At 37.9% G+C, this 26166-nt stretch overlaps 1 protein-coding gene and 1 pseudogene across 1 annotated transcript; both read left to right on the top strand.

The window, feature by feature from the left end:
• Window positions 1-699: 699 nt before the first annotated feature.
• LOC126080845 (olfactory receptor 5B3-like) lies at window positions 700-1647 on the top strand. The gene has a single exon (XM_049892033.1). It carries the CDS (start codon window positions 703-705, stop codon window positions 1645-1647), a length of 945 nt encoding a protein of 314 aa, XP_049747990.1. The 5' UTR covers window positions 700-702.
• A 2285-nt stretch (window positions 1648-3932) lies between these two features.
• LOC126080600 (olfactory receptor 5B17-like) lies at window positions 3933-24503 on the top strand (annotated as a pseudogene).
• The last annotated feature ends 1663 nt before the right edge of the window (window positions 24504-26166 follow it).

The following is a 26166-nucleotide window of genomic DNA, read 5'->3' as shown; positions in this document are numbered from 1 at the left end:
GACCAGAAAATTGACACATTCAAATTATGGTATAGGTGAAAAATATTGAATATACCATGGACTGCCAGAAGAATGAACAAATCTGTCTTGGAGGAAGTACAGCCAGAATACTCCCTAGAAGTGATGATAAAAAGACTTCATCCCGTTTACTTTGGGCATGTAATCAAGAGGAACCAATCACTAGAGGAAAAAAAAAAAAGTTTTTTAAAGTATAGGGCTCAAAAAAGGATACCCTCAATTCAATGAATTGACACAGTGGCTGCAACAAAGGGCTCAAACTTACATACAATTGTGAGAATCCTGCAGGAAGGACCAGGCAACATTTCATTCTGTTATACACAAGGTCATTATGAGTCAGAGATGACTTGACAGCACCTACTAACAACAACAGCACTAATCAGGCTATGCCAAACACCCAATTTTACTCATTGTCTTTCATGCATTCTCTCATTTAATTCTCATTAAATACCTTGAAATGGGTCTCATTGCCAACTTTATTTTACAGAGAGAAGAAATGGGGTTTTAAGAAGTTAGGTCAGGACTTCGTGTATGGAGACACTTGAAATACAAGTTATTGCTATGATGAATTAATGCACAGGATATGTATACAATTCAATTTTACTGCAATTTCTTTTCTGTTTAACACTCTGTCCCATTATTCCTTCTTAATACAGGGCATCTCTTAATTCCCAAATAATGTCAATGGAAAATAGAACAGAAATCAATCAGTTCATCCTGCTAGGACTAACCAATGCTCTGGAGCTTCAGTTCTCCCTCTTTATAATATTCACTCTCATTTACCTCATCAATGTGCTTGGGAACCTGGGGATGATTGTGTTGATTTTGTTGGACTCTCGTCTCCACACTCCCATGTATTTGTTCCTCAGTAACTTGTCTCTGGTGGACCTTTGTTACTCTTCAGCTGTTACTCCTACAGCGTTGGCTGGGTTCCTTATAAGAGACAATGTCATCTCCTACAATGCATGTGCTGCTCAGATGTTCTTTTTTGCAGTATTTGCTTCTGTAGAAAATTTCCTCTTGGCTTCAATGGCCTATGACCGCTATGCAGCAGTGTGTAAACCCCTACATTACACCAGCACCATGACAACAGGTCTGTGTACATGTCTGGCTATAGGTTCGTATGTTGGTGGTTTCCTTAGTGGCTCCATCCACACTGGGGTCACATTCCACCTCTCCTTCTGTATGTCCAATGTGGTCCATCACTTTTTCTGTGATGTTCCAGCAGTCATGGCTCTCTCTTGCTCTGGTAGACATGTTAGTGAGATGATTCTTGTTTTTGCAGCAGGCTTCAATACCTTTTTTGCTCTTCTGGTTATCTTGATATCCTACCTGTTCATATTTATCACAATTCTAAAGATGCACTCAGCTGAAGGATATCAGAAGGCTTTGTCCACCTGTGCTTCTCACTTCGTTGCAGTCTCTATCTTCTATGGGACATGCATCTTCATGTATACACAACCCAGCTCCAGTCATTCAATGGACGCAGACAAAAAGGCATCTGTGTTCTATACTATGGTCATCCCCATGATGAACCCTCTGGTCTATAGCCTGAGGAACAAGGATGTCAAGAGTGCATTAGAGAAGGCTGTTGAGAAGGCAAAATTGTTTCTAGGCTTAACTATTTAACATAGTAGAATCCACAACAACACAGTGTATTCCCCTCAGATCTTCCCTGTGCAATGGCTTACAGTTTCAGGCCTTCAACGCTCTTAGTTCTTAAGGTGAAACACTTACCTCTTCAAAAGTCTGTTGTCTAGAAAAAGGAAAACATTATGTCCAGAAATGTAATACATGAGTGGGAATAGCTAAAGGAGAACATAAGGATATGTGGGTTTTGCTTTCAAGAAACCATTTTAATGACATTGGATTTATTCACATGCTGTCTACCATATGCCAGTGCATAATTCTTCCTCATTAACATCATAGAGGTAGGATTTACAACACATAGGAAAATCATATCAGGTCATAAAATGGTGGACAATCATACAATACTGGAAATCATGGCCTAGCCAAGGTGACACACATATTGGGGGGACACAATTCAATCCATAACAGGTATGAAACATGCAATCACCCAGAGCATTGCCTCTCACCAATACTGATGTATTGGTGGTGATATTTTTTGTATTTGTATTACTACCTCATGCCATGGATTACTGGAAGCAGAGTCATCAGCATCTTTAAGACTAACCAGACTTGAGAACCAATTTACAAAACTCATCTTTACAATTTTGCTTCTCTAGAATCACTCCTGGTATCAAATGTCTTGCGAAGCAAAACCAGTAAACCTATATGTGTATAGGCTGGAACATCCCAAGTCTGTGAGTCAGACTGGAGGCTTCTCCTGATTCATGTAGCTGAAGGGGCTTGCAAACCCAAGATAGGCAGGTCAGAGAGCAGGGCTTGCTCAGAGGCTACAAAGACTGGCGAATCCTAAGATCGGCAGGCAAGATGAACTGAAACTCAAGCTAAAATATGGTTATCAAAATAAATTAAAGAAGCACTGATGATTCCTCACTTGTCATGTAGAATGCTTACACAGCTACCAGTATGGGAGAGGAAGAGCATATTAAGAAATACTGGAGGGAAAAGATGATTGGAGTTGACATAGTATGTGAAGAAAAGCAAATCAAAAAGTGAGACTACTAGACTTTAAAACTCATCCATAACTTGAAGCTCTGCATGTCACCACCAAACTAAAATAGATATCATAGTTCCATTCTAATAATAATATTAGCATTCAGATTTGTGCTTAACACCTGTGTTATGCAGGTTTCCACAAATTATCTCATTTAACTCTTATAAAAATCTCTTTAGGTAGGTCCTGTTATCATCTTCATCTTACTCATGGGAAAATGAGGCTCAGGGAAGTTACATTAGAAGCAATGTCTTCCAGGCAGTAGATGATGGGGCTGATATGTGAATGCTTATATACCTCTTCCCTAAGCCTGAATTCTCACACCCAATTCTATATCTGCTATTCCAAATTGCCTTTGGTGGTTGTATATGATTCTAATGCTACTTTTATTCCACTATATCTACTATCTATCTCTCTATATTTCTGAGATATTTTACTGTAAAAGTCCAAGCATAGAACTTGGTACAATGGATACAATGATTAAATGTGAATTGAACGAAGTTAAAATCAATTTAAATTCACTAATAATATTTAGGTTGCAAACAACTTTGACTTGGTTTAAAGCTTGCCTCTGTTGGTTAATAACTGTGTAACCTTAAGTAGATTACTCTACCTCTTTGTTGCTAAGATAACTCATAAGATAAACTAACCTCATGGGGTTAATGAGAGGATTAAATGATTATATACATATAAAGGAGCCCTAGTGGCACAGTGGTTAAAAGCTTGCCTGCTAACCAAAAGATCAGCAGTTTGAATCCACCAACTGCTCCTTGAAAATGCTATCGCCCACTTCTACTCTGTCCTATAGGGTCTCTATGAGTCAGAATTGACATAATGGCAACAGATTTTTTTAATACATATAATTTGCCTGGCATGTGAGCACAGCAGAAGTATAGGCTGAGAGTAGACTCAAAAGATCAGATTTGTGAGATCAATTCAGTCCAAGCATTTGACCTTGGATGTGTCGTTCTTTCCTGCAACTCAATTTACTTATATACAAAATTAAAGTTGGATAGATGATCCATGAAGATTCTTCAGCTTCAACAGTATGTAACTGTATATATAAGTTATCCAGTGAATTGTGTTTTCATGCTTGTGCTTTCAGTCTGGAGAATACTATAATAATATAATAATGGAGAATAATAAAAATTATTATTATAATAAAATAATGCACAGAGTAGTTATACATTTCTAGTTCTGTGCAATTATTTTTTATTTCCTACTTTGTGTCTTCATTTCTCATTGCTACAGATGTGGTTTCCAAATAACATCCATGGAGAACAATACAGAGGGGGCTGAATTCATCTTACTAGGACTAACCAGTGCTTCAGAATTGCAGATCCCACTGCGTTGGGAACCTGGGGATGACTGGGTGGATTTTGTTGGACTCTCGCCTACATACCCTTGTGTTCTTTTCCCTCAGTACCCTATCTCTTGTGAACTTTTGTTACTCCTCAGCAGTCACTCTAGAGGTTGTGATTAGGTTCCTTATAGGAGACAAAGTTATCTCCTACAATGCACGTGCTGCTCAGATGTTTTTCTTTGCAGTCTTTGCCATTGCAGGAAGTTATCTCTTGACCTTAAAGGCCTATGGCTGCTCTGCAGCAGTGTGTAAATCCCAATATTACATGATCACCATGATGACAAGTGTGTGTGTTCATCTGGCCATAGGCTGCTATGTATGTGGCTTTCTGAATAAAATACCTCCCTCCAAATTGGAGAAACACTCCTACTCTCCTTCTGTATGTCCAATGTGATTCTTCACTTTTTCTGCAATATTAAAACAATTCTGACTCTGTCTTACTCTGATAAACACATTATATCAAGTTTCAGTGTGTTTTTTGCTCTTCAGATTATCTTGATTTCCTACCTGTTCATACTTAGCATTATCGTGAAGATATACTCAGCTGAGGCTATCAGAAGACTTTATCCATGTGTACTTCTCATCTCACTGCAGTCTTCATATTTTATGGGACTGCCATCATCAAGTACTTGCAATCAAGGTCAAGTCACTTCATGGATACCAGAAAGTAGCATCTGTGTTGTACACTATGGCCATTCCCATGCTGAACCTCCTAATCTATAAACCAGAAAAACCAAACTCGTTGCTGTTGAGTCAATTCCAACTGGTAATGACCCTAGAGGACAGGGTAAGTCTGTCAAATAGGGTTTCCAAGGAGCAGCTGGTGGATTTGAACTGCCAACCTTTCGGTTAGCAGTCTATAGTGAGAAAAAGGACATCAAGGGTGCATGCAGGAAGGTTGTTGAGAAGACAAAATTGTCTCTAGGTTTAACCACTTAATGATGTAAAAAATACAAAATGACATTTTCATCCCTTTCAGATATTCTCCATGCAATAGCCAAAATGTTAAGGATATAGGAATACTGCCCTTTTTTGTTAGTTCATTTTATCCAGAGCTAAATAATTATAAGATATTAATAAAGTAATATTTCTGTCATTACTGAGTTATTTGGTAAGAGAAAGAAAGTTCACATGACAATTTCCAAATGATAAATAGCTGGACGACAGTAAAAGGAGAACAAGAATCTCATCCTTATATGACTACCATCTCTGCATTTTGAAAAAAAATCTTTACTGAGAATAATTATATTGTTATCTATCCGTTGCCTGAAAATATTTAGAAGAATCGCTGTGATGGTGCAATAGTTGAGCACTCAGTAGCTGACCCAAAGGTTGGTAGTTTGAAAGAGAAAGACCCGGTGATCTAATTGTGTAAAGACCGTAACCTAGAAAACCCTATAGTACAATTCTACTGTGTCACATGGGGTCACTAAGAGTCAGAGTTGACTTGATGGCACTCAGCAACAAATATTTAGAAATGATTAATGTCAATCATCCATGGATTCTTATTTGAGCTACATTCTCTCTTATCTTTCCCCTTCCTACCAATTCATCCTACTTCATTTACACTGATTTCTTGGACAACCTCATGCACGCCTCCATCTCAGGACTTTTGTACTTGCTGTTCCTTCTACTCCTAATATTCTTTCAGTTTGAAGCTTAAATGTTACTGCCTAAGGAAGGTCATAGAGACCTTACCTGGACTCTAAAAACTAATCAGTCCTCTGCCATGGGCCTGTTTTACTCAGCCTCTCATTAATAGTTCTCTTTATTACTCAGCTATTTGGTATGTGTATTTGTTCACATATTCCTCTATCTCCCTCAACTTGAATAGAAACTAACTGAGAGTAGTAGCTTAATCTAGTTTGTTCACCACGCTATCCCCAGTGCCTAATAGGTATGTCAGGCTCATAGAGAGTCTCAATAAATGTTTTTTTAAATGACCAAATGAATTAATTCAGCTTTGAGTCTAGTTTTATCACTGTGTTTAATTGTCAAGCCACTGAAAATTTTAATTGACCATGTGTGATATAAACTTTTCAGATAGAAGTTTATAGAATCTCAAGAAACATGGCAATTTTCTGTTTTACTGAATATATTTATCTATATTCTCAGCGTTTACAGTCACAACTTTACATACAACGATTTTCTAAAAGCCACACTATCCAATGGATTATCTCAAATAATCTCACATTTTTTTTACTTAGAAATGGTGTCTCATTAAGTGAAAGTAACACATCATGAATTCTATTTAGTAATAATAGAAAGACAAAGTATGAGACTATTTAAAAGTTTTGAGACTTTCTGTTTTTTTGAAGTCAATTGAGATTGTGTGTTTCTAGGAGTTTGTCCATTTTACATGTGTTATCTGATTTCTTGGTGTACAATCATTCATAGTATTCTCTTAAAATTCTTTTTATTTCTGTAAGGATGGTGTTAATGTCCTCACATTAATTCCTGATTTTAGTTATTTGCATCTTCTCTCTTTTCTGTCATTCTGGCTAGAGGTTTGTTGATGTTACTCATTTATTCAAGTAACCAACTTCAGGTTTTGTTGATTCTCTGCATTGTTTTTCTATTCTCTGTTTCATTTATTTCTGCTCTAAGCTTTATTATTTCTTTCATTTGGATAGCCTGGGGATTAGTTTGCTCTTCTTCTAGTTTCTCAAAAAGTAGGTTATTGATTTGAGATCTTTCTCTTTTATTGGAGTAGGATTTTATAGCTGTAAATTTCCCTCTAGGCACTTTCTTCACTGTTTCTTGGATATATAAATTCATGCCTTTCATCAAATCTAAGGATTTTTTTTTTGGCCATTGTTTCTTCAAATATTCTTTCTTCCCCTTTCTCTTTCTCCTTTCTTTTTGGTACTCCCATCGCGTGCAAATTGGTATGCTCTGTGTCCCACATATTATTAAGGCTCTGTTAGTTTTTCTTTATTACTTTTCTTTTTGCTTCTTGACTGGATTCCTTTAATTGACCTATCTTCAACTTCACAGAATGTTTATTCTGTCTGCTGAAATCTGCTGTTGAAATCCTCTAGTCAAACTTTTACCAGTTACTGTAATTTTCAGGTTGAGAATTTCTATTTGGTTTCTTTCTATAATTATTATCTCTTCATTCTTATTACTCATTTGTTGAAACACCATTCCTCTGGTGTCCTTTAGTTCTTTGTCTATGGTTTGCTCTAACTTTTTGAGCATACTTGAGGCAGCTGATTTAAAATCTTTGACTAATAATTTAAATGTCTGTGCTTCCTCAGGTTCAGTTTCTGTTAATTTCATTTTTGCTATGAATAGCCTACACTTTTTTCTTTCTTTAAATGCCCTTAAATTTTTTGTTGAAACTGCACATTTTGAATACCATAGTGTGGTAATTCTCAATATCAGATTCTTTCCTTTACTCAGGGTTTGCAGTTGTGTAGTATGGGTAGTAATTGTTTGGTAACTTTTCTAAACTATTTTTAAAGACTGTATTCTTTGTCGTGTGTGCTCTCTGAAGTCTCTGTTCCTTTAATTTGTGATCAGCTACAGGCTTGACAGAGATTACATTAAGCCCATGCATAAATTGCCTTTTTAAATTCATCTTTTAGTATTTTCCATAATTCTGAAGAAGTTTATTCTGACAGTTTTTGCTCATCTTTGGTGTTTCTTTGGTGGAATGGGCCCTTGGAATTCTCAACTCTGCCATTTTTTTCTGCTTCTTTCTTATAAGACCACTTATTATTGCATTTAGAGCTCACTGAATTATCAAGGGTAATCTCTCCCATATCTAGATCTTTAACTAGATCAACAAAGCCTTTTTCACTTAAGGTAACACGTAGAGGTTCCAGGAATTAAGACCTGATATCTTGGAGGACCATTATTGAATTTATTGTAGATTTGTTTTCACTTTATGCTACTACGTGTCCATCACATAGATTATCTGGGGAGATTAGGCCTTGTTACACATGATCACTCAAAGTTATAGGCTATTGTAGGCTTCAACATCAGCAGCTTCATCTGCTGGAGTCTGTTGCCTCCTCAGTCACCACAGAAAGAGAAGAGACAACTGGAAGTTTGTTCCTATGCCTTAACCCACCCAAAAATGACATGTACCAATTCTTCCCACAATTCAATATCTAAAACAAGTATATGTTCCTCCCTAACTGCAAAATGGCAGGCATATATGGGAAAACAGCTGAAATGTTTGAGTACCACTATTTGCGAGACCTATGCTACAACATTTATAATTAAATAATAATATTTAATCTTGTATCATCTGAGAAGTGCTAGATATTATATATATACCTATATATAATATTTTTTATTATATATTATATATATACCTATCTATCCACCTGTCATCTATCATCTATCATCCATCTATCTATCATCTATCTATCTATCTATCATCTACCTATCATCTATCTATCTATCTATCATCTATCATCTCTCTCTCTCTCTATCTGTCTATCTATCATCATCATCATCTATCTATCTACCTATCTATCATCTATAACTATCAATCTATATATACATATAGTGTTGTTGTTATTGTTAGGTGCTGTCCAGTCAGTTCCAACTCATAACAACCTTATGAACAACACTGCCTGGTCCTCTGCCATCCTCACAATCTTTGCTATAGTTGAGCACCTTGTTGCAGCCACTGTGTCAATCCATCTCATTGAGAGTTTTTTTCTTTTTCACTGACCGTTTACTTCATCAAGCATGATGTCCTTCTCCAGGGACTAGCCCCTCCTGATAACATGTCCAAAGTAACCTGTCGAAAGTGTCACCATCCTTGCTACTAAGGAGAATTCTAGCTATATTTCTTCTAAGACAGAGATGTTTGTTCTTCTGGCAGTCCATATATTCAATATTCTTCACCAACATTGTAATAAATGTATCAATTCTTCAGTCTTCCGTATTGATTGTCCAGCTTTCAAAAATGTACCTGGTGATTGACAGTAGCATGGCTTGGTATTATATATATAGGTATAAGTATATATATACATACACACATATGTATAAAATCTCATTATAAAATCATATTGTATATAATTTTATTATATAAATACATGATCACAAGGAGCCCTGGTTGCACAATGGTTAAGTCCTCAGATGCTAACCATAAGTTTGGCGCTTTAAACCCACCCAGCATCTCTATGGGAGAAACAACCTGGCAATCCATTCCCATAAAAATTACAGGGTAGGAAATCATGTTGGGTAGTTCTATCATGTCATATAGGGTTTCTATGGGTCGAATTTGACCTGATGGCATACACAACATGCGTATAAACTCATATAATCTTTTGATTTTTTATTATTTTCTTATTGTACTTTTGATGAAGGTTTACAGGGCAAACTAGCTTCTCGTTAACAATTATGACATTGTTTGCCAACCCCACGACATGCCAACACTCTCCCCTTCTTGAACTTAGGCTCCCAATTACCAGCTTTTCTGTCCCTTCCTGCCTACTTGTCCTTACTCCTGGTCTGGTGTGCCCATTTAGTCTCATTTTGTTTTATGGGCCAGTTTAATCTTTGGCTGAAGTGTGAATCTCAGGAGTGACTTCATTACTGAGTTAAAAGTCTGTCCAGACACCATGCTCTTGGGGTTTTTCCAGTCTCTGTCAGACCATTAAGTCTAGTCTTTTTTTAGTTAGAATTTTTTTCTACGCTTTCTCCAGCTCTGTCCAGGATCCTGTATCGTGATCCCTGTCAGAGCAGTCAGTGGTGGAAGCCAACACCATCCAGTTGTGCTGGACTCAGTCTGTTGGAGGCTGTGGTAGTTGTGGTCCATTAGTCCTTTGAATTTATCTTTCCCTTGTGTCTTTGGTTTTCTTCATTCTCCCTTGGCCCAGATGGGGTGAGACCAGTGGAGTATCTCAGATGGTCTCTCACAGACTTTTAAGACCCCAGATGGTACTCATCAAAGTAGGATGTAGAACATTTTCTTTGTAAACTATGTTATGCCAATTGAACTACATGTTCCCCAAGACCATGGTCCCCACAGCCCTCAGCACTGAAATTCGGTCCCTTGGGGAGTTTGGTTGTGTCTGTGGAGCTTCCATGACCTTGCCTTGTACGAGTTGTGTTGGCTTCCCCAGTATTGTGTACTGTCTTACTCTTCACCAAAGTTACCACTTATCCTTTGACTAGTTAGTGTTTCTCCCTCCCCAGCCCTCCCCTCCCTCTAACTATCAAAGATTGTTTCTTTTTGTGTGTAAATCTTTCCATGAGTTTTTATAGTAGTGGTCTCATACAATATTTGTCCTTTTGTGACTGGCTAATTCCAGTCAGCGTAATGCCCTCCAGATTCATCCATGTTTTGAGATGCTTCACAGATTCATAATTGTTCTTTGCTGTTGTGTAGTATCCCATTGTGTGTATGTATCATAGTTCGTTTATCCATTCATCTGTTGACGGTCACCTAGGTTGTTTCATTTTTTTGCTGCTGTGAGCAACACTGCAAAGAACATGGATGTACATATGTCTATTCATGGGACGGGTCTTATTTCTCTAGGATATATTCCTAGGACTGGGATTGCTGGATCATATGGTATTTCCATTTTTCGCTTTTTAAGAAAGTGCCATATTATTTTCTAAAATGGATGTACCATTTTGTATTCCTACCAGTAGTGTATAAAAGTTCCAGTCTCCACTAAGTAGATAGTAGGCAAGAATTACCTTAGGTAAAGGAATGGATGACACACAATATAGGGGAAATCAGGACAACTGGATTAAACCAAAAGCTAAGAAGTTTCCTGAAGACAACCGAACACTTCAAGGGACAGAATAGCATGGGTGAGAGTCTGGGGATCATGGTTTTGGGAGGCATCTAGGTCATTTGGCATAACATGGAGCAAAGGAGAATGAAAAATGCCAAAGACACAAGGAAAATATTAGCCTAAGAGACAAAATGGCCACAGGAAACAGAGACTCCATCAGCCTGAGACCAGAAGAACTAGGTGGTGCCCAGCTACCACCAATGGCTGCCCTGACAGGGAATACAAAAGAGAGTTCCTGGCAAAGCAGGAGAAATTGTAGCATAGAACTCAAACTCATGTAAAAAGACTAGGCTTAATGGTCTGACTGAGACTAGAGGAACCCCAGAAGACCTGGCCCCCAGACCCTCTGTTAACCCAGAACTAAAACCATTCCAGAAGCCATCTCATCAGACATAGACTGGAGTATAAAACATAAAATAATACTCCTGAAGAGCGTGTTTCTTATTTCAAGTAGATACACTAGACTAAATCCGCAGCTCCTATACGGAAGGGGGATGAGAAGGCGGAAAGTGATAGAAGTTGGTTGAACAGGCATGGGAAACCTAGGGTGGAAAAAGGAGTGTGCTGTCACATTATAGGGATTGCAGCTAGTGTCACATAACAATACGTGTATAAATTATTGTATGAGAAATTAACTTGAGCTGTAAACTTTTCCTAAAGTGCAAAAAAAAAAAGTTTCAATCTCCCCAAAGCCTCTCCAACATTTGTTATTTTCTGTTTTTTTTTTTTTATTCATGCTGGCAATGTCGGGTGAGATGGTATCATTTTTTGGTTTTGATTTGCATATTTCTAATGGCTGATGATGGTGAGAATTCCCTCATGTGTTGGTTAGCCACTTGTATGTCTTCTTTGGTGAAGTGTCTGTTCATATACTTCGCCCATTTTTTAATTGGATTATTTGTCTTTTTGTTGTAGAGGTGTTGGATTTTTCTGTAGATTTTAGGGATTGGACCTTTGTCAGAGCCAAAAATTTTTTCGCAGTCTGTAGGTTCTCTTTCTACTCTTTTAATGGCATCTTTTGATGAACGTAAGTGTTTAATGTTTAGAAGATCCCAGTTATCTAGTTTATCTTCTCGTGCTTGAGTATTGTTAGTTATGGCTTGTATCCTGTTAATGCTGTGTATCAGGGACTGTAAGGTTAACTTTTTTTTTAATCTATAATCTTTATTATTTTTAGCTTTATATTTAGGTCTTTGATCCATTTTTAATTAGTTTTTGTGTATGGTGTGAGGTATGGTTCCTGTTTCATTCTTTTTGCAGATAGACATCAAGTTTTTGCCAGCACCATTTGTTAAAAGACTGTATTTTTCCCATTTGATGGACTTTGAGCCCTTGTTGAAGATCAGTGACCTTAAGTGGATAGATTTACGTCTGGGTTCTCAATTTTGTTCCATTGGTCAATGTATCAGTTGTTGTGTCAGTGCTAGGCTGTCTTTGACTACCATAGCTGTATAGCAGGTTCTGAGATCAGGTAGTGCAAGTCCTCCTACTTTATCCTTCTTCAATATTGATTTACTTACCCAGGGCCCCTTTCCATTCCACATAAAATTAATGATTAGTTTTTCCATCTCATTAAAGAATGCTGTTGGCGTTTGGGTTGGGTTGCATTGTATTTGTAGATTGCTTTGGGTAGAACTGACATTTTCATGTTAAGTCTACGTATCCATGAACATGGTATGTTTTTCAGTTATGTAGGTCTCATTTGGTTTCTTGCAGTAGTGTTTTGTAGTTTTCTTTGTATAGGTCTTTTACATCCCTGGTTAGACTTACTCCCAAGCCTTTTATTTTTTTAGAGGCATCCTTATCTTGTTCCTGTTCTCAAGAGGAATATTTTCAGCCTCTCTCAATTAAGAGTGATGTTGGCTGTTGGTGTTGTATAATACATTTCATTATGTTGAGGAATTTCCCCTCTATGCTTATTTCACTGAGAGTTTTTATCTGGAATGGGTGTTGGACTTTGTTGAATGCCTTTTCTGCCTCAGTTGAGATGATCACAGGATTATTTTCTATTGTTTTACTTATGTGATGGAGTATATTGATTTTCTGCTGTTGAACTATCCTTGCATGTTATTGTTGCTGTTATTAGGTGCCGTCGAGTTGGTTTTGACTCATAGCAACCCCATGCAAAACAGAATGAAACACTGCCCAGTCCTGAGCCATCCTTACAATCATTGTTATGCTTGAGCTCATTGTTGCAGTCACAGTGTCAATCCACCTCATTGAGGGTCTTCCTCTTTTCCGCTGACCCCGTACTCTGCCAAGCATGATGTCCTTCTCCAGGGACTGATCCCTCCTGACAACATGTCCAAAGAATGTAAGACGCAGTCTCGCCATCCTTGCCTCTAAGAAGCATTCTGGCTGTACTTCTTCTAAGACAGATCTGTTCGTTCTTTTGGCAGTCCATGATATATTCGATATTCTTCGCCAACACCGCAATTCAATGGTGTCAATTCTTCTTTCTTATTCATTGTCCAGCTTTCACATGCATATGATGTGATTGAAAATACCATGGCTTGGGTCAGGCACACCTTAGTCTTCAAGATGACATCTTTGTTCTTCAATACTTTAAAGAGGTCTTTTGCAGCAGATTTACCCAATGCAATGCATCTTTTGATTTCTTGACTGCTGCCTCCATGGCTGTTGATTGTGGATCCAAGTAGAATGAAATCCTTGACAAATTCAACCTTTTCTCCATTTATCATGATATTGCTCATTGGTCCAGTTGTGAGGAGTTTTGTTTTCTCCATGTTGAGGTGTAATTCATACTGAAGGCTGTGGTCTTTGATCTTCATTAGTAAGTGTTTCAAGTCCTCTTCACTTTCAGCAAGCAAGGTCCTGTCATCTGCTTAACACAGGTTGTTAATGAGTCTTCCCCCAATTCTGATGCCCTGTTCTTCTTCATATAGTCCAGCTTCTCGTATTATTTGCTCAGCATACTGATTGAATAGGTATGGTGAAAGAACACAACCCTGGCTCACGCCTTTCCTGACTTTAAACCAATCAGTATCCCCTTGTTCTGTCTCAACAACTGCCTCTTGATCTATGTAAAGGTTCCTCATGAGCACAATTAAGTGTTCTGGAATACCCATTTTTCACAATTTTATCCATAATTTGTTATGATCCACACAGTCAAATGTCTTTGCATAGCCAATAAGCACAGGTAAACATCCTTCTGGTATTCTCTGCTTTCAGCTAGGATCCATCTGACATCAGGAATGATATCCCTGGTTTCATGTCTTCTTCTGAAACAGGCCTGAATTTCTGGCAGCTCCCTGTCGGTATACTGCTGCAGCCATTTTTGAACGATCTTCAGCAAAATTTTGCTTGTGTGTGATATTAATGATATTGTTCTATAATTTCCACATTCAGTTGGATCATCTTTCTTGGAAATAGGCATAAATATGGATCTCTTTCAATCAGGTGGCCAGTAAGCCGTCCTCTATATTTCTTGGCATAGAGGAGTGAGCACCTCCAGCAATACATCTGTTTGTTGAAATATCTCAATTGATATTCCATCAATTCCTGGAGTCTTGTTTTTTCCCAATGCCTTCAGAGCAGCTTGGACTTCTTCCTTCAGTACCAACGTTTCTGATCATATGCCACCTCTTGAAATGGTTGAACATCGACTAATTCTTTTTGGTATAATGACTCTGTATTCCTTACTTCTTTCTTTGATGGTTCCTGAGTTGTTTAATATTTTCACCACAGAATCCTTCACTATTGCAACTCAAGGCTTGAATTTTTTCTTCAGTTCTTTCAGCTTGAGAATCGCCAAGTGTGTTCTTCCCTTTTGGTTTTCCATCTCCAGCTCTTTGCACATGTCATTATAATAGTTTACTTTGTCTTCTTGAGATGCCCTTATGAAATCTTCTGTTCAGTTCTTTTACTTCATCAATTCTTCCTTTTGCTTTAGCTGCTCGACATTTGAAAGCAAGTTTCAGAGTCTCCTGTGACATCCATCTTGGTCTTTTATTTCTTTCCTGTCTTTTCAATGACCTCTTGCTTTCTTCATGGATGATGTCCTTGATGTCATTCCACAACTCGTCTGGTCTGAGGTCATTGGTGTTCAATGCGTCAAATCATTCTTCAGATGGTCTCTAAATTCAGGTGGGATGTACTCAAGGTCATATTTTGGCTCTCGTGGACTTGCTCTGATTTTCTTCCGTTTCAGCTTGAGCTTGCATAGGAGCAATTGATGGTCTGTTCCATAGTTAGCCCCTGGCCTTGTTCTGACTGATGATATTGAGCTTTTCCATCGTCTCTTCTCGCAGATGTAGTCAATTTGATTTCTGTGTGTTCCACCTGGTGAGGTCCATGTGTATAGTCGCCATTTATGTTGGTGAAAGATATTTGCAATGAAGAAGTCGCTGGTCTTGCAAAATTCTATCATTCGATCTCCAGCATTGATTCTATCACCAAGGCCATATTTTCCAACTACTGATCCTTCTTTGTTTCTAACTCTCGCATTCCAATTGCCAGTAATTATCAATGCATCTTGATTGCATGTTTGATCAATTTCAGACTGCAGCAGCTGATAAGAATCTTCTATTTCTTCATCTTTGGCCCTAGTTGTTGGTGCATAAATTTGAATAATAGTTGTATTAACTGGTCTTCCTTGTAGGCATATGGATATTATCCTATCAATGACAGCATTGTACTTCAGGATAGATCTTAAAATGTTCTTTTTGACGATGAATGCAACACCATTCTTCTTTAAAATGTCATTCCCAGCGTAGTCTAATTCGAAATGACCAATACCAGTCCATTTCAGCTCACTAATACCTAGGATATTGATGTTTATGCATTTCATTTCATTTTTGACGATTTCCAGTTTTCATAGATTCATACTTCGTACATTTCAGGTTCCGATTATTAATGGATGTTTGCAGCTGTTTCTTCTCATTTTGAGTCATGCCACATCAGCAAACGAAGGTCCCAAAAGCTTTACTCCATCCACATCATTAAAGTCAACTCTACTTTGAGGAGGTATCTCTTCCCCAGTCATCTTTTGAGTGACTTCCAAACTGGGGGACTCATCTTCTAGCACTCTATCAATGTTCCGCTGCTATTCATATTCATTTTCACTGGCTTAATGCTTTTCAGAAGTAGACTGCTGGGTCCTTCTTCCTAGTCTGTCTTAGTCTGGAAGCTCAGCTGAAATCTGTCCTCCATGGATGATGACCCTGCTGGTATCTGAACACTGGTGGCATAGCTTCCAGCATCACAGCAACAGACAAGCCCCCACAGTGTGACAAATTGACACAACACTTGCATACCTGGTATGAATCCCACTTGGTTGTGGTACATTATTTTTTGGTATGATGCTGAATTCTTTTGGGTAGACGTTTGTTGAGAATTTTTGCCTCTATATTCTTTGAGATATTGGTCTGTAATTTTCTTATTTTGAGCTGTCTTTGCTTGGTTTAGTTATCAGGGTTATGCTGGCTTCATAGAATAAATTCAGCAGTATCCCTTCCTTTTCTATGTTCTGAAATAGTTTGAGTAGACTGGCGTAAGCACTGCTCTGAATGTTCATAGAATTCTCCAGTGAATCCATCTGGGCCAGGGCTTTTTTCTTGTTGTTGGGATTTTTTTTTTCTTTTTCTTTTTAATTACTTTTTTAATCTCTTCTCTTTTTTTGGATGTGTTCAGATTTTCAACTTCTGTTCGTATTAGTAGGGGTAGGTAGTGTGTTTCTAGAAATTTGTCCATTTCCTATAGGTTTTTAAAAATTTGTTGGAGCGTAGTTTTTCATAGTACTGTGATATGGTCCTTTTTATTTCAGTTGAGTCTGTCGTAATGTCCTCCATTTCATTTCTTATTTGATTAATTTTGTCCTCTCCTCCTTTTCTTTTGTCAGTTTGGTCAAAGATTTGATGATTTTGTTGAACCTTTCAAAGAACCATCTTTTGGTTTTGTTGTTTGTTTCTATTGTTTTTCTATTTGCTATTTCATTTATTTGTTCTCTGATCTTTATAATTTCCTTTCTTCTGGTGGCTGTGGGCTTGTTTTGTTGTTCTCTATTTGTTCACATTGTGTAGTTAATGTTTTGATTTTGTCCCTTTCTTCTTTTTTGATGTGTGCATCTGTTGTTGTAAATTCACCTCTGAGCACTGTCCTTTGCTGTGTCCCAAAGGTTTTGGTATGATGTGTTTTCATTGTCATTTGCTTCTAGGATTTTTTTTTTTATTCCATCTTTGATTTCTGTTATTACCCAGTAGCTTTTAAGCAAGATTTTATTCAGGTTCCATGAACTTGTTTTTTTCCTTGCTTTTCCTGTTATTAATTTCTTCTTTGTTGGCTTTCTGATCAGAGAAGGTATTTTGTATTATATCAGTGTTTTGGATTTTGTGGAAGTTTGCTTTGTGGCCCAAGATGTGGTCTATTCTGGAGAATGTTCCACGGACATTGGAAAGGAATGTGTACTTTGCTGCTGTTGAGTGAAGTGTTCTATACGTATCTATGAGGTGAAGTTGATTGATTGTGTCCTTCAGATCTTCTGTGTCTTTGCTGAGTTTCTTTTTTATCAAGAGTCATGTGTTGAAGTCTTCTACTATTATTTTGGAATTGTCACTTTCTCTTTTCAGTGCTTTTAGAGTTTGTTTTATGCATTTTGGAGCTCTGTCATTGGTTTTGTAGACATTTGTTATGTTTATGTCTTCATGATAGATTGTTCCTTTAATCATTATATAATGCTCTTCTTTGTCCTTTATGGTTAATTTTGTTTTAAAGTCTATTTTTTCTGAGATTAGTATTGTCACTCCTGCTCTTTTTTGGTAGCTGTTTGCTTGATATATTTTTTTCCATCCTTTGATTTTTAATATATTTATGTCTTTGTTTCTAAGCTGTGTCTCTTTTAGATAGACAGCACATTGGTGGGCCATTTTTTAAAATCCATTCTAACACTCTTCATCTCTTTATGGGTGCAGTTATACCAATTACACTCAGTGTGATTATTGATAGGTGTGAGTTTATTGCTACCATTTTGCAGTGGTTTTTTTTTTTTTTTTTTTTTTTTGTGGTGCTGACATTTTCTTTGTTCCTATTACTGGCCTATGCTGAATTCCTTCTGTTTGTGTATGTGTTTTTGTTTCTTTCATTTTTGTAGATTTTGTGTTTACTGAGACTTTGTTTTTCTTCTTTATTTTGCTGAGTAGGATTGTTAACTTTCTTTGTTGTTACCTTGAAATTTACCCCTTGTCTTCCTAATTTGAAACCAGTCCTTCTTTACTTGGTATTGCCTTGACCACCTCTCCATTTGAAAGTTCTATACCTGCACTGTTTATTCCTTGTTTTATTGTCCTGACATTGTTGTTTAAAGATTAACCTCTCTGGTTCCCTGTTGTAAATCTTTTAGTTTTGTTTTATCCTTGAGAGTTCATTACCTAGGTTGTTATCTCCCTGATGCAGTCTTGCATTGTAGATTCAGGCTGTTGTCTGATATTTTTGGTTTTCTTTAATAGTTCTTGTAAGTTTGGTTTGGTTTTTACTTATTTCATTATTTCTGTTTATCTGGAAATGTTCTAATTTTGCTATCATATTTAAGCAAGAGTTTTGTAGGACATATTGTTCTTGGTTGGCAATTTTTTTCTCTCAAGGCTTTATATATGTTGTCTTATTGCCTTCTTGCCTGTGTAGTTTCTGCCGAGTAATCAGAGCTTAGTCTTATTGTGTCCCCTCTGTATGTGACTTTTCAGGATTTTTTCCTTGTCTTTATTTTTAGCAAGTATGATTATGAAATGTCTTGGTGTTTTCTTTTGGGCTCTATCCTTTATAGGGGTCGTTGAGCTTCTTGGATAGTCAGCTTTTTGTCTTCCATCATATTAGAGAAATTTTCTGTCAGGAATTTTTCAATGATCTTCTCTGTGTTTTCCATTTTCTCCCCCTGTTCTAGACCTCCTATCACTCGCAAATTTTTGCTTTTGATTGTATCCCACATCATTCTCAGGATTTCTTTATTTTTCGTCATTCTTTTCTCTGATTTTTCCTCAAACGAAGTGGTATCCAAAGATTTATCTTCAATTTCACTGCTCCTGTCTTCCATTGTTTCAACTTTCTCCTCAAACATTCTATGACATTGTCCATTTCTGAAATATTGTTTCCTTTTGGATTTCTAATTGCTGTTTTTGTATGATTTCTAATTGTGTGTTTATTTTGTTCCTGTATTATTTTCATGATTTCTTCCCTTGTTTTTTCTGTCATTTTGCCTTTGTTTTCCATGATTTTATTTACTTTTTCCTCATTTTTGTCTACTTTTTCTGTCATCTCTTGGATAGTCCTGAATATTAGAGTTTTCAATTCCCTATCAAGTAGTTCCAGTCCCTTTTCTTCTACCAGAAGGTCATCTGGTGTTTTATTTTGGATGCCTACTAGAACCATCCTGTCCTGTTTTTTATGTTTTGATATTATCTGCTGTCTTTGGGAAATTCAGGAATTATTATTTTCATTTATGGGTTGTAGATTTGTTTTGTCTTGCTTTTTTGTTTTATTTGGTTATGTCTTGGCAGACAAGATGGACATTCTTTTTTTATTTGCTTGTCTGTGGTCACGATACTTCTCACCACCTTGCCCAGTGGGCAGGGCTAGTCACTCAGTGCATCATTGCAGGTCCACCAGACGGAGATGGGCAGGGAAGGGTCATTTGCAATACATTCTGGTCCAACAGGGTGGGGCCAGGGAGCAGTGCAGGGGAGGGCCCAGTGGTCTGCACCTGTGCCACTGGGGGGTGCAGTGCTCAGTGTGCAGTGCAGATAGGAAGAGGTTATGGGAGGATGTTATATGTGGAGCTAAGTGGGTGTGGGGAAGAAAAGAAACAGAAGCCAAAAAACAAACCAAATACAAAAAAAGGTGCTGTAGGAGCCTACTGTTTGAGTGGTGCAGATCTGAGGAAGCCATGTGCTGGTGGCTTTCTAGCTAGGCAGTGTGGCACAGCCTTTCAAGAAGGGGCAAAGTTGGCAAACCCATCAAGCGTGGGCAGAAGAAAGGATAGGAGGGGAGGGAGGTAAGAACCTGGAAAAAAAAAAAAAAGGCAGAAAGGCACACATGGCCAGTGGTTGGAAGAAAGGAAAGAGAGGAAGGTAGAGAGAAACAAGAAACAGAGAAAAAAAAAAAAAAAAAGAAAAAACAAAAAATGTCCCTACGGAGTCCACCAGAAGTTCTTCCCCAGCTTAGTGGCACTGCACAGCCCTTCAAGAAGGAGGGGAGGTGGCAAATGGTGCTAGATGTTTGGGAGAAGGGTAAGGAAGGAAGGTAGAGAGAGACAAGAAACCAAGAAAAAAGAAAAGGAAAAAAAAAAAAACCTGGAGGGAGCCTACTGTTGTGGTGGTGCAGACCAAGGAAGAAGCTCCCTAACTAAGTGATGCTGCACACCCCATCAAGAAGGTGTGGAGATGGTACACAGTGCCAGGTGTTTGGGAGAATGAAAAGAAAGAAAGGGAGAGAGAGACAAGAAACCTAGAAATTAAAAAAAAAAAATTGTCCCAGGGAAGCCCACTGGCTTGGCAGTGTGGACTGGAGAAGTGGTTCGCCAGCTGAGCAGCTGTGCTCAGCCCATCAAGAAGGAGCAGAGATGGCAGATGGCACCAGGTGTTTATGAGAAAGAAAAGGAAGGGGGTGAGAGAGAGACTGAAGAAACAAAAAGAAGCCAAAAAAGCAATGACAACAACAAAAAATGGCACTGAAGGAGCTGGTCAGTAGTGGTGGGGCTAATTCAAGCAGGAAGGAGCTCAGCATCTCCCTGGCAGAGGGACCGCAGCCTGCCAGAAAGCTGCAGAGGCCTCACAAGGAGAAGAAGGTTAGAAGGTTAGAAGGTTAGGGGGTGGGAAAAGCATGTATCCCTGGTAACCAGGTGCTCTGTCTCCTGCTGGGAGCTCCCTGAAGCTGCCTTCCTGTACTCCCTGTCTTCTGTTCTTGGTGGCTAAGGGTCCAAGATGAAGAATCTGTGCCACATTAGCTGATAGGGGACCTCCATTCTGTAGCTCTCCTCATCTTCTGTTCTCTGTCAGTTTCTTATTTCATTAGGTGCTTGGATGGGTTCTTGATCCCTTCATTTGATGCTTAGCATTCCAGGACTGATGTTTGTATCTCTTTTGTTTAGTTTTTTGGGTCCTTGCTGTGGAGGGACGGTGTGGTGCTTCTGTCTATAGTGTCATGTTGGCCTCATACAATCTTCTTGAAAATCTTATGAAGGATATGTTATATTATTATTTCCCTCTTTGCAGATGAGAAGCTGAAGTTTGAAGAGATTAAAACACTTCCCTGAATTTGAGGCTAATCCATAGAACAAATGATTAACCATTATACTTGCCTGCACTAAATAGGGCACAATAAGTTTGACTGGGAGTCTGTTCTCAGAGGTGACTGTACAGAAAAAGTAATTGATCTATCTCATTTGTCGGAAAAACAAATTCTCACACTTGACCTGTAGTGTTAAGGCAAATGGATGTTTTTTAAAAATGATTTTCATAAGGAGGCTTGTTGACACTTCTTTGAAAAAGAGGAAAAAATTAAATGAATAAAAACAAAATTCAATTTAAAAAGCCTTACTATAACAACTGCTGGCAAAGGTATGAAAAATTTGGATACATTTTTGACATGAATACAAAATGGTAGAGTCACTTCAGAAAACAGTTTGTTTCTTATAAATTAAACGTATACTTACAACATCAGCAAGCAACCCAACTCCTAGGTAATTATTCAGAAGAAAAGTGAAAATAAAAACCTATTTTCACACAACACACTTTAGGCAAATGTGTAGAGTGATATTGTTTGTTATCACTAAACACTGCAAACAACACAAATGACCCTCGGCTGGGGAATAGTAAACAGTGCATGGCATTAGATAATGGTATATAAATCACCAATAGAAAGGATGCCCCTACTGATAGAGGTAACGACATGGATGAATTTCAAATGCATTATGGTAAGTGAAAGAAGATTACAAATATTAAGATTTCATTTATATTACATTCTTGGTAAAACTATGTGAAGACAGTACAGTTTAGCAGTTACAAGTAGCAGTGGCTGGAAGAAAGTGTTTGCCAAGAAACTCAGGAGAATTTGTTTAGTTGATTAAGCTGTTTTATATTGTGATTGTAGTAGTGGTTACATGACTACAGACATTAGACCAAGTCTTAGAATTATACACCAAAAGCTGTGGGTATTGCTGTGTGTAAATTATATACAATTAGAAAGTAGGGGAATGTCATAGGTTGAATTGTGTCCCCCCAAAATATGTGTCAACTTGATTAGGCCATGATTCCCAGTATTGTGTGGTTGTCTTCCATTTTGTTTGATATAATTTTCCTATATGTTGTAAATCCTAATCTCTGCCTGTGGTTAATGAAGCAAGATTGAATTATGCTAAAGAGGATTAGGGTGAGATTGTAATCCCCTTACTAAAGTCACTTCCTTGATCCAATGTAAAGGGAATTTTTCCGGAGACGTGGCCTATACCACCTTTCATTTTAAAAGAGATAAAAGAAAAAGGAAGTGAGCAGAGAGTGGGGTCCTCATACCATCAAGAAAGCAACCCTGGAAGAAAACATGTCCTTTGGACCCAAGGTTCCTGTGCAGAGAAGCTCCTAGACTGTGGAAAGATTGATGACAAAGGCCTTTCCTTAGAGCCAACAGAGACAAAAAGCCTTTCATTGGAGCTGACACCCTGAGTTTGGACTTCTAACCTACTAGACTGTGAGCAAAAAAAAAAAAAAATCTCTTTGTTAAAGCCATCCGTTTGTGGTATTTCTGTTATAGCAGCACCAGATGACTAAGATAAGGAAAAAGAAGAAATGACAACAAGTAATGTACAAACTTGTGTACACTGCACTGAAAATACCCACATAGCCCCCCATAGACAGTATAATTACTTTTCCATAAAAAATTGAGATGAGGAACTGTAGATGCCCCCATGGAGGGCATTCACTGAGAGCTCTGTGTCTTTATAGCCCCCCTCCTGGTTTTCATGCATTAGCCTCTGAAATCACAACATCACTCTATGTGACATCAACTGGAGAGACCAGACTGTGTACAGAATGCTTTTGGTAATCATATATTAAAATTAATGTTAACAGTTGTTAGCACACATGCAACCTACCCCCAAATTGAGTGTTTTTGCACTAAGTATTGAACTATGCCCAGGGAAACACCCCAAAAGAAAGATCGTATTGAATGATTTGAAAATAATATCTCCTTCAAGGGTAATCTCTTCCATCTCTACATCTTTAACTAGATCAGCAAAGTCCTTTTCACATAAGGTAACATTAACAGATTTCAAAAATTAGGACCTGGTATCTCTGGAGACCATTCTTGAGCCTATTGCAGATTTGTTTTCACTTATGCTATTGGATGTTCAACCCCCAGATTGTCTGGGGAGGGGAGGCCTCCTGTTACACACGGTTACTGAAAGGTACAGGCTATTGAAGGCTTCAGTATAAGTAGCTACACCTGCTGGAGGCTGCTGCCTCCTCAGTCACCATGGGAAGAGACAACTGGAGAGTTGTTCATATGCTTTAACCTACCAAGACATGACATATATTTTCTCTTCACAACCATAATTCTGTGAATTTTATGGGAGATACATTATGTTTGTCTTACAAATAAGGAGGAGGTAAGTGTCCCTTCCAAGGACACAGAAAGAATGTCTGGTACATGCAGGCTTCGACTCAGGTTTTACAACTGCATGTTAATGTTCTTTACTCCATCTTTTACTGCCTTAAAGATCTTGGAACCTTTTTTCCAGTACCTGAGAGACAGAGCTTCTCTAATTTTCCATGGCTGAATTTCTGATTTCAAACTCACAATTCAGAATTGCTGTTCTCTTTTTAACAGTAATCAAGGTAAGCTTTTTATTTCATGTACAATTTTAGTGAGAAGTGAAATTCATGCAAAAGCAGTGGGGAAGTTACACATAATATGAATTATTTCATTCCAGAATAAGATGTTGTAAACACTTTTCTAACACAGTGAGATAAGGTTGGGGTATAAATGTCATATTCCATCATACAGAGTTAAATGATATTTATGAAACATTATGTTGCTTTCCAAAAGAAGATGAGCAAAAAACAAAACAAAAAAACAGGATATATGATATTCTGATTGAGTAGGTGGTAATTTCATCTTGTTCACTACTGGTTAGCTGCTAATTAAAGTTCGGACCCAACCAACCCGTTGCCATCCAGTCAATTTCAACTCACAGCGATTCTATAAGACAGAGTTGAACTGCCACATAGGGTTTCCAAGGAGTGCTGGTGAATTTAAACTGCCGAGTTTTTGGTTAGCCGCCATAGCTCTTAACCACTATGCCACCAGCATTTCCTAATTAAAGGTAGGCAGCTCTAACTGAACCCTAAAAGCAAAAAGCAAAAAAAAAAAAAAAAGGAAATGTTAGTAAAACGACACTTCTTTAAGCAATAAAAGGGTCCTAACAGTGGGTAAGCATTTGGTTGCTAACCAAAAAAATCGACAGTTTGAATCTACCAGTAGCTCCTTGGAAATTCTATGGGGCAGTTCTATTCTATCCTGATTGCTATGAGTCGGAATGGCAACAGGTTTGGTTTTTTGGTTTTTTACGGAATAGCAGATCCATACTCCATTTTTACCTTTATTCCATAATCTCACCTTTATTATTACTAGCATGTCTACAAATACTGACAGCGAGGTGGCTAAACAGCACTGGCTTTTTTTGAAAGCGGGCTTAAACCTTGAATCTTGAGTCCTTCTCAAACTACGTATGTAATAGTAAAGTATAGCACAACTTCTTGAATCCTCACTGGCAGAGTGGGAATAATAAAATTTCAGTTATTCTAAAGATTAATTGAAAAGTTGTATGTCTATCTACATATATTGTCATTTGTTGTGAACATAATATATGCTTAAAGTGGTTATGTGTTAAAGGTTGGAAAACAAGACATTAATAAGCCAGGCATATAAAGTGAAGCTGTGAAAGAATTAGAAAGAAGGTGGTAGAGAGTAGTGGTTAGCAGAGGATGGATGCCCTGCCCAAGACTTCAAATTCAAATGAAAAATGTAAATATTGTACCTGCACAAGAACACATTCAATTAAAAAAGTTAAAAACATGGAGTGTACCAGCAGAACAGGTATGCAGGCATAATGCATCTATAATCTATGAGCTTTCAGACTTTGATCTCTGTGATTCAGCTATGTGATGACAATTAAAGAGAAAGAATGAGTTCAAGAAAATGAGACTCTTTTAATCCATGCTAAAGTATAGATTTTAACCTAGAAATTAAATGAAAGAATAACTCACACAGAAATACTGGCACAGCCAGCATATGGACTGAAGGGAAATAAGCACTAGGAGGTACAATATCTCAGTGGGCCCAGCCCGTGAGGGAAGGCAAGTAGATTAGTGAGGCTACCAAATGTTAAAAACTCATACGCATTTTACAGCCTTGTGTGTCACCATCCACCTTTTGCCAGACCAACATTAAAGCCACCTTTACATCCTAATATTATACCTAGAGGAATACCTAACACTAACTGAAGTATTGCATTTGGCAAATCTGCTGCAAAAGATATGTTTAAAGAGTTAAAAAGCAAAACTATCACTTTAATGACTAAGGCGAACCTGACCCAAGCCTTGGTATTTTCTCTTACATCATATTGCACGTGAAGTCTGGACAATGGAAAAGGAAGATCAAAAATGTACCCATTTCAATTATGGTATAGGTGAAGAACACTGAATGAATATACCTTGTGCTGCCAGAAGAATGAACAAATCTGTCTTGGAGGCAGTACAGCCAGAATACTCCCTAAAAGAGAGTATGATCAGACTTTGTCTTCCTTGATTTGTACCCGTCATTGGGAGGGACCAATCACTAGAGAAAGACTCATACTTGGTAAAGTATAGTGTTCAAAAATGCAGAGACACTCAGTGATTGACACAGTGGTGGCAGCAATGAACTCAAACATACCTACTACTGTGAGGATAGAGGAAGACTAGGAAATGTTTGTCCTGTTCACAGAAGGTCACAATGAGTCGGAGTGAATTGATGACACCTAACAAAGGCACAAAGCACTGGGTACCGGATAATGACAACACCACCACTAATTGGGCTACACTGGGCATCCAGTTTTACTCATTGCCTTATGCAGCAGTCAAGAAATCAAAAGATTCATTGCATTGGGCAAATGTGCTGCAAAGGATCTCTTTAAAGTGTTGAAAAGCAAAGATGTCACCTTGAACACTAAGGCATGCCTGACACAAGCCATGGTATTTTCAGTTGCCTCCCATGCATGTGAAAGCTGGACAATGAATAAGGAAGACTGAAGAAGAATTGATGCCTTTGAACTGCGGCATTGGAGAAGAATATTGACCATACCATGGACTGCCAAAAGAAGGAACAAATCTGTC

This window comes from Elephas maximus, chromosome 7 (assembly GCF_024166365.1).
Source record: "Elephas maximus indicus isolate mEleMax1 chromosome 7, mEleMax1 primary haplotype, whole genome shotgun sequence".
In the NCBI taxonomy this organism is placed as follows: Eukaryota; Metazoa; Chordata; class Mammalia; order Proboscidea; family Elephantidae; genus Elephas; species Elephas maximus.
This window is presented reverse-complemented; position numbering and strand designations above follow the sequence as displayed.

Coding starts and splice junctions, on each gene's coding strand:
- LOC126080845 (XM_049892033.1), top strand. CDS start 703: ATGGAAAATAGAACAGAAATCAATCAGTTCATCCTGCTAGGACTAACC.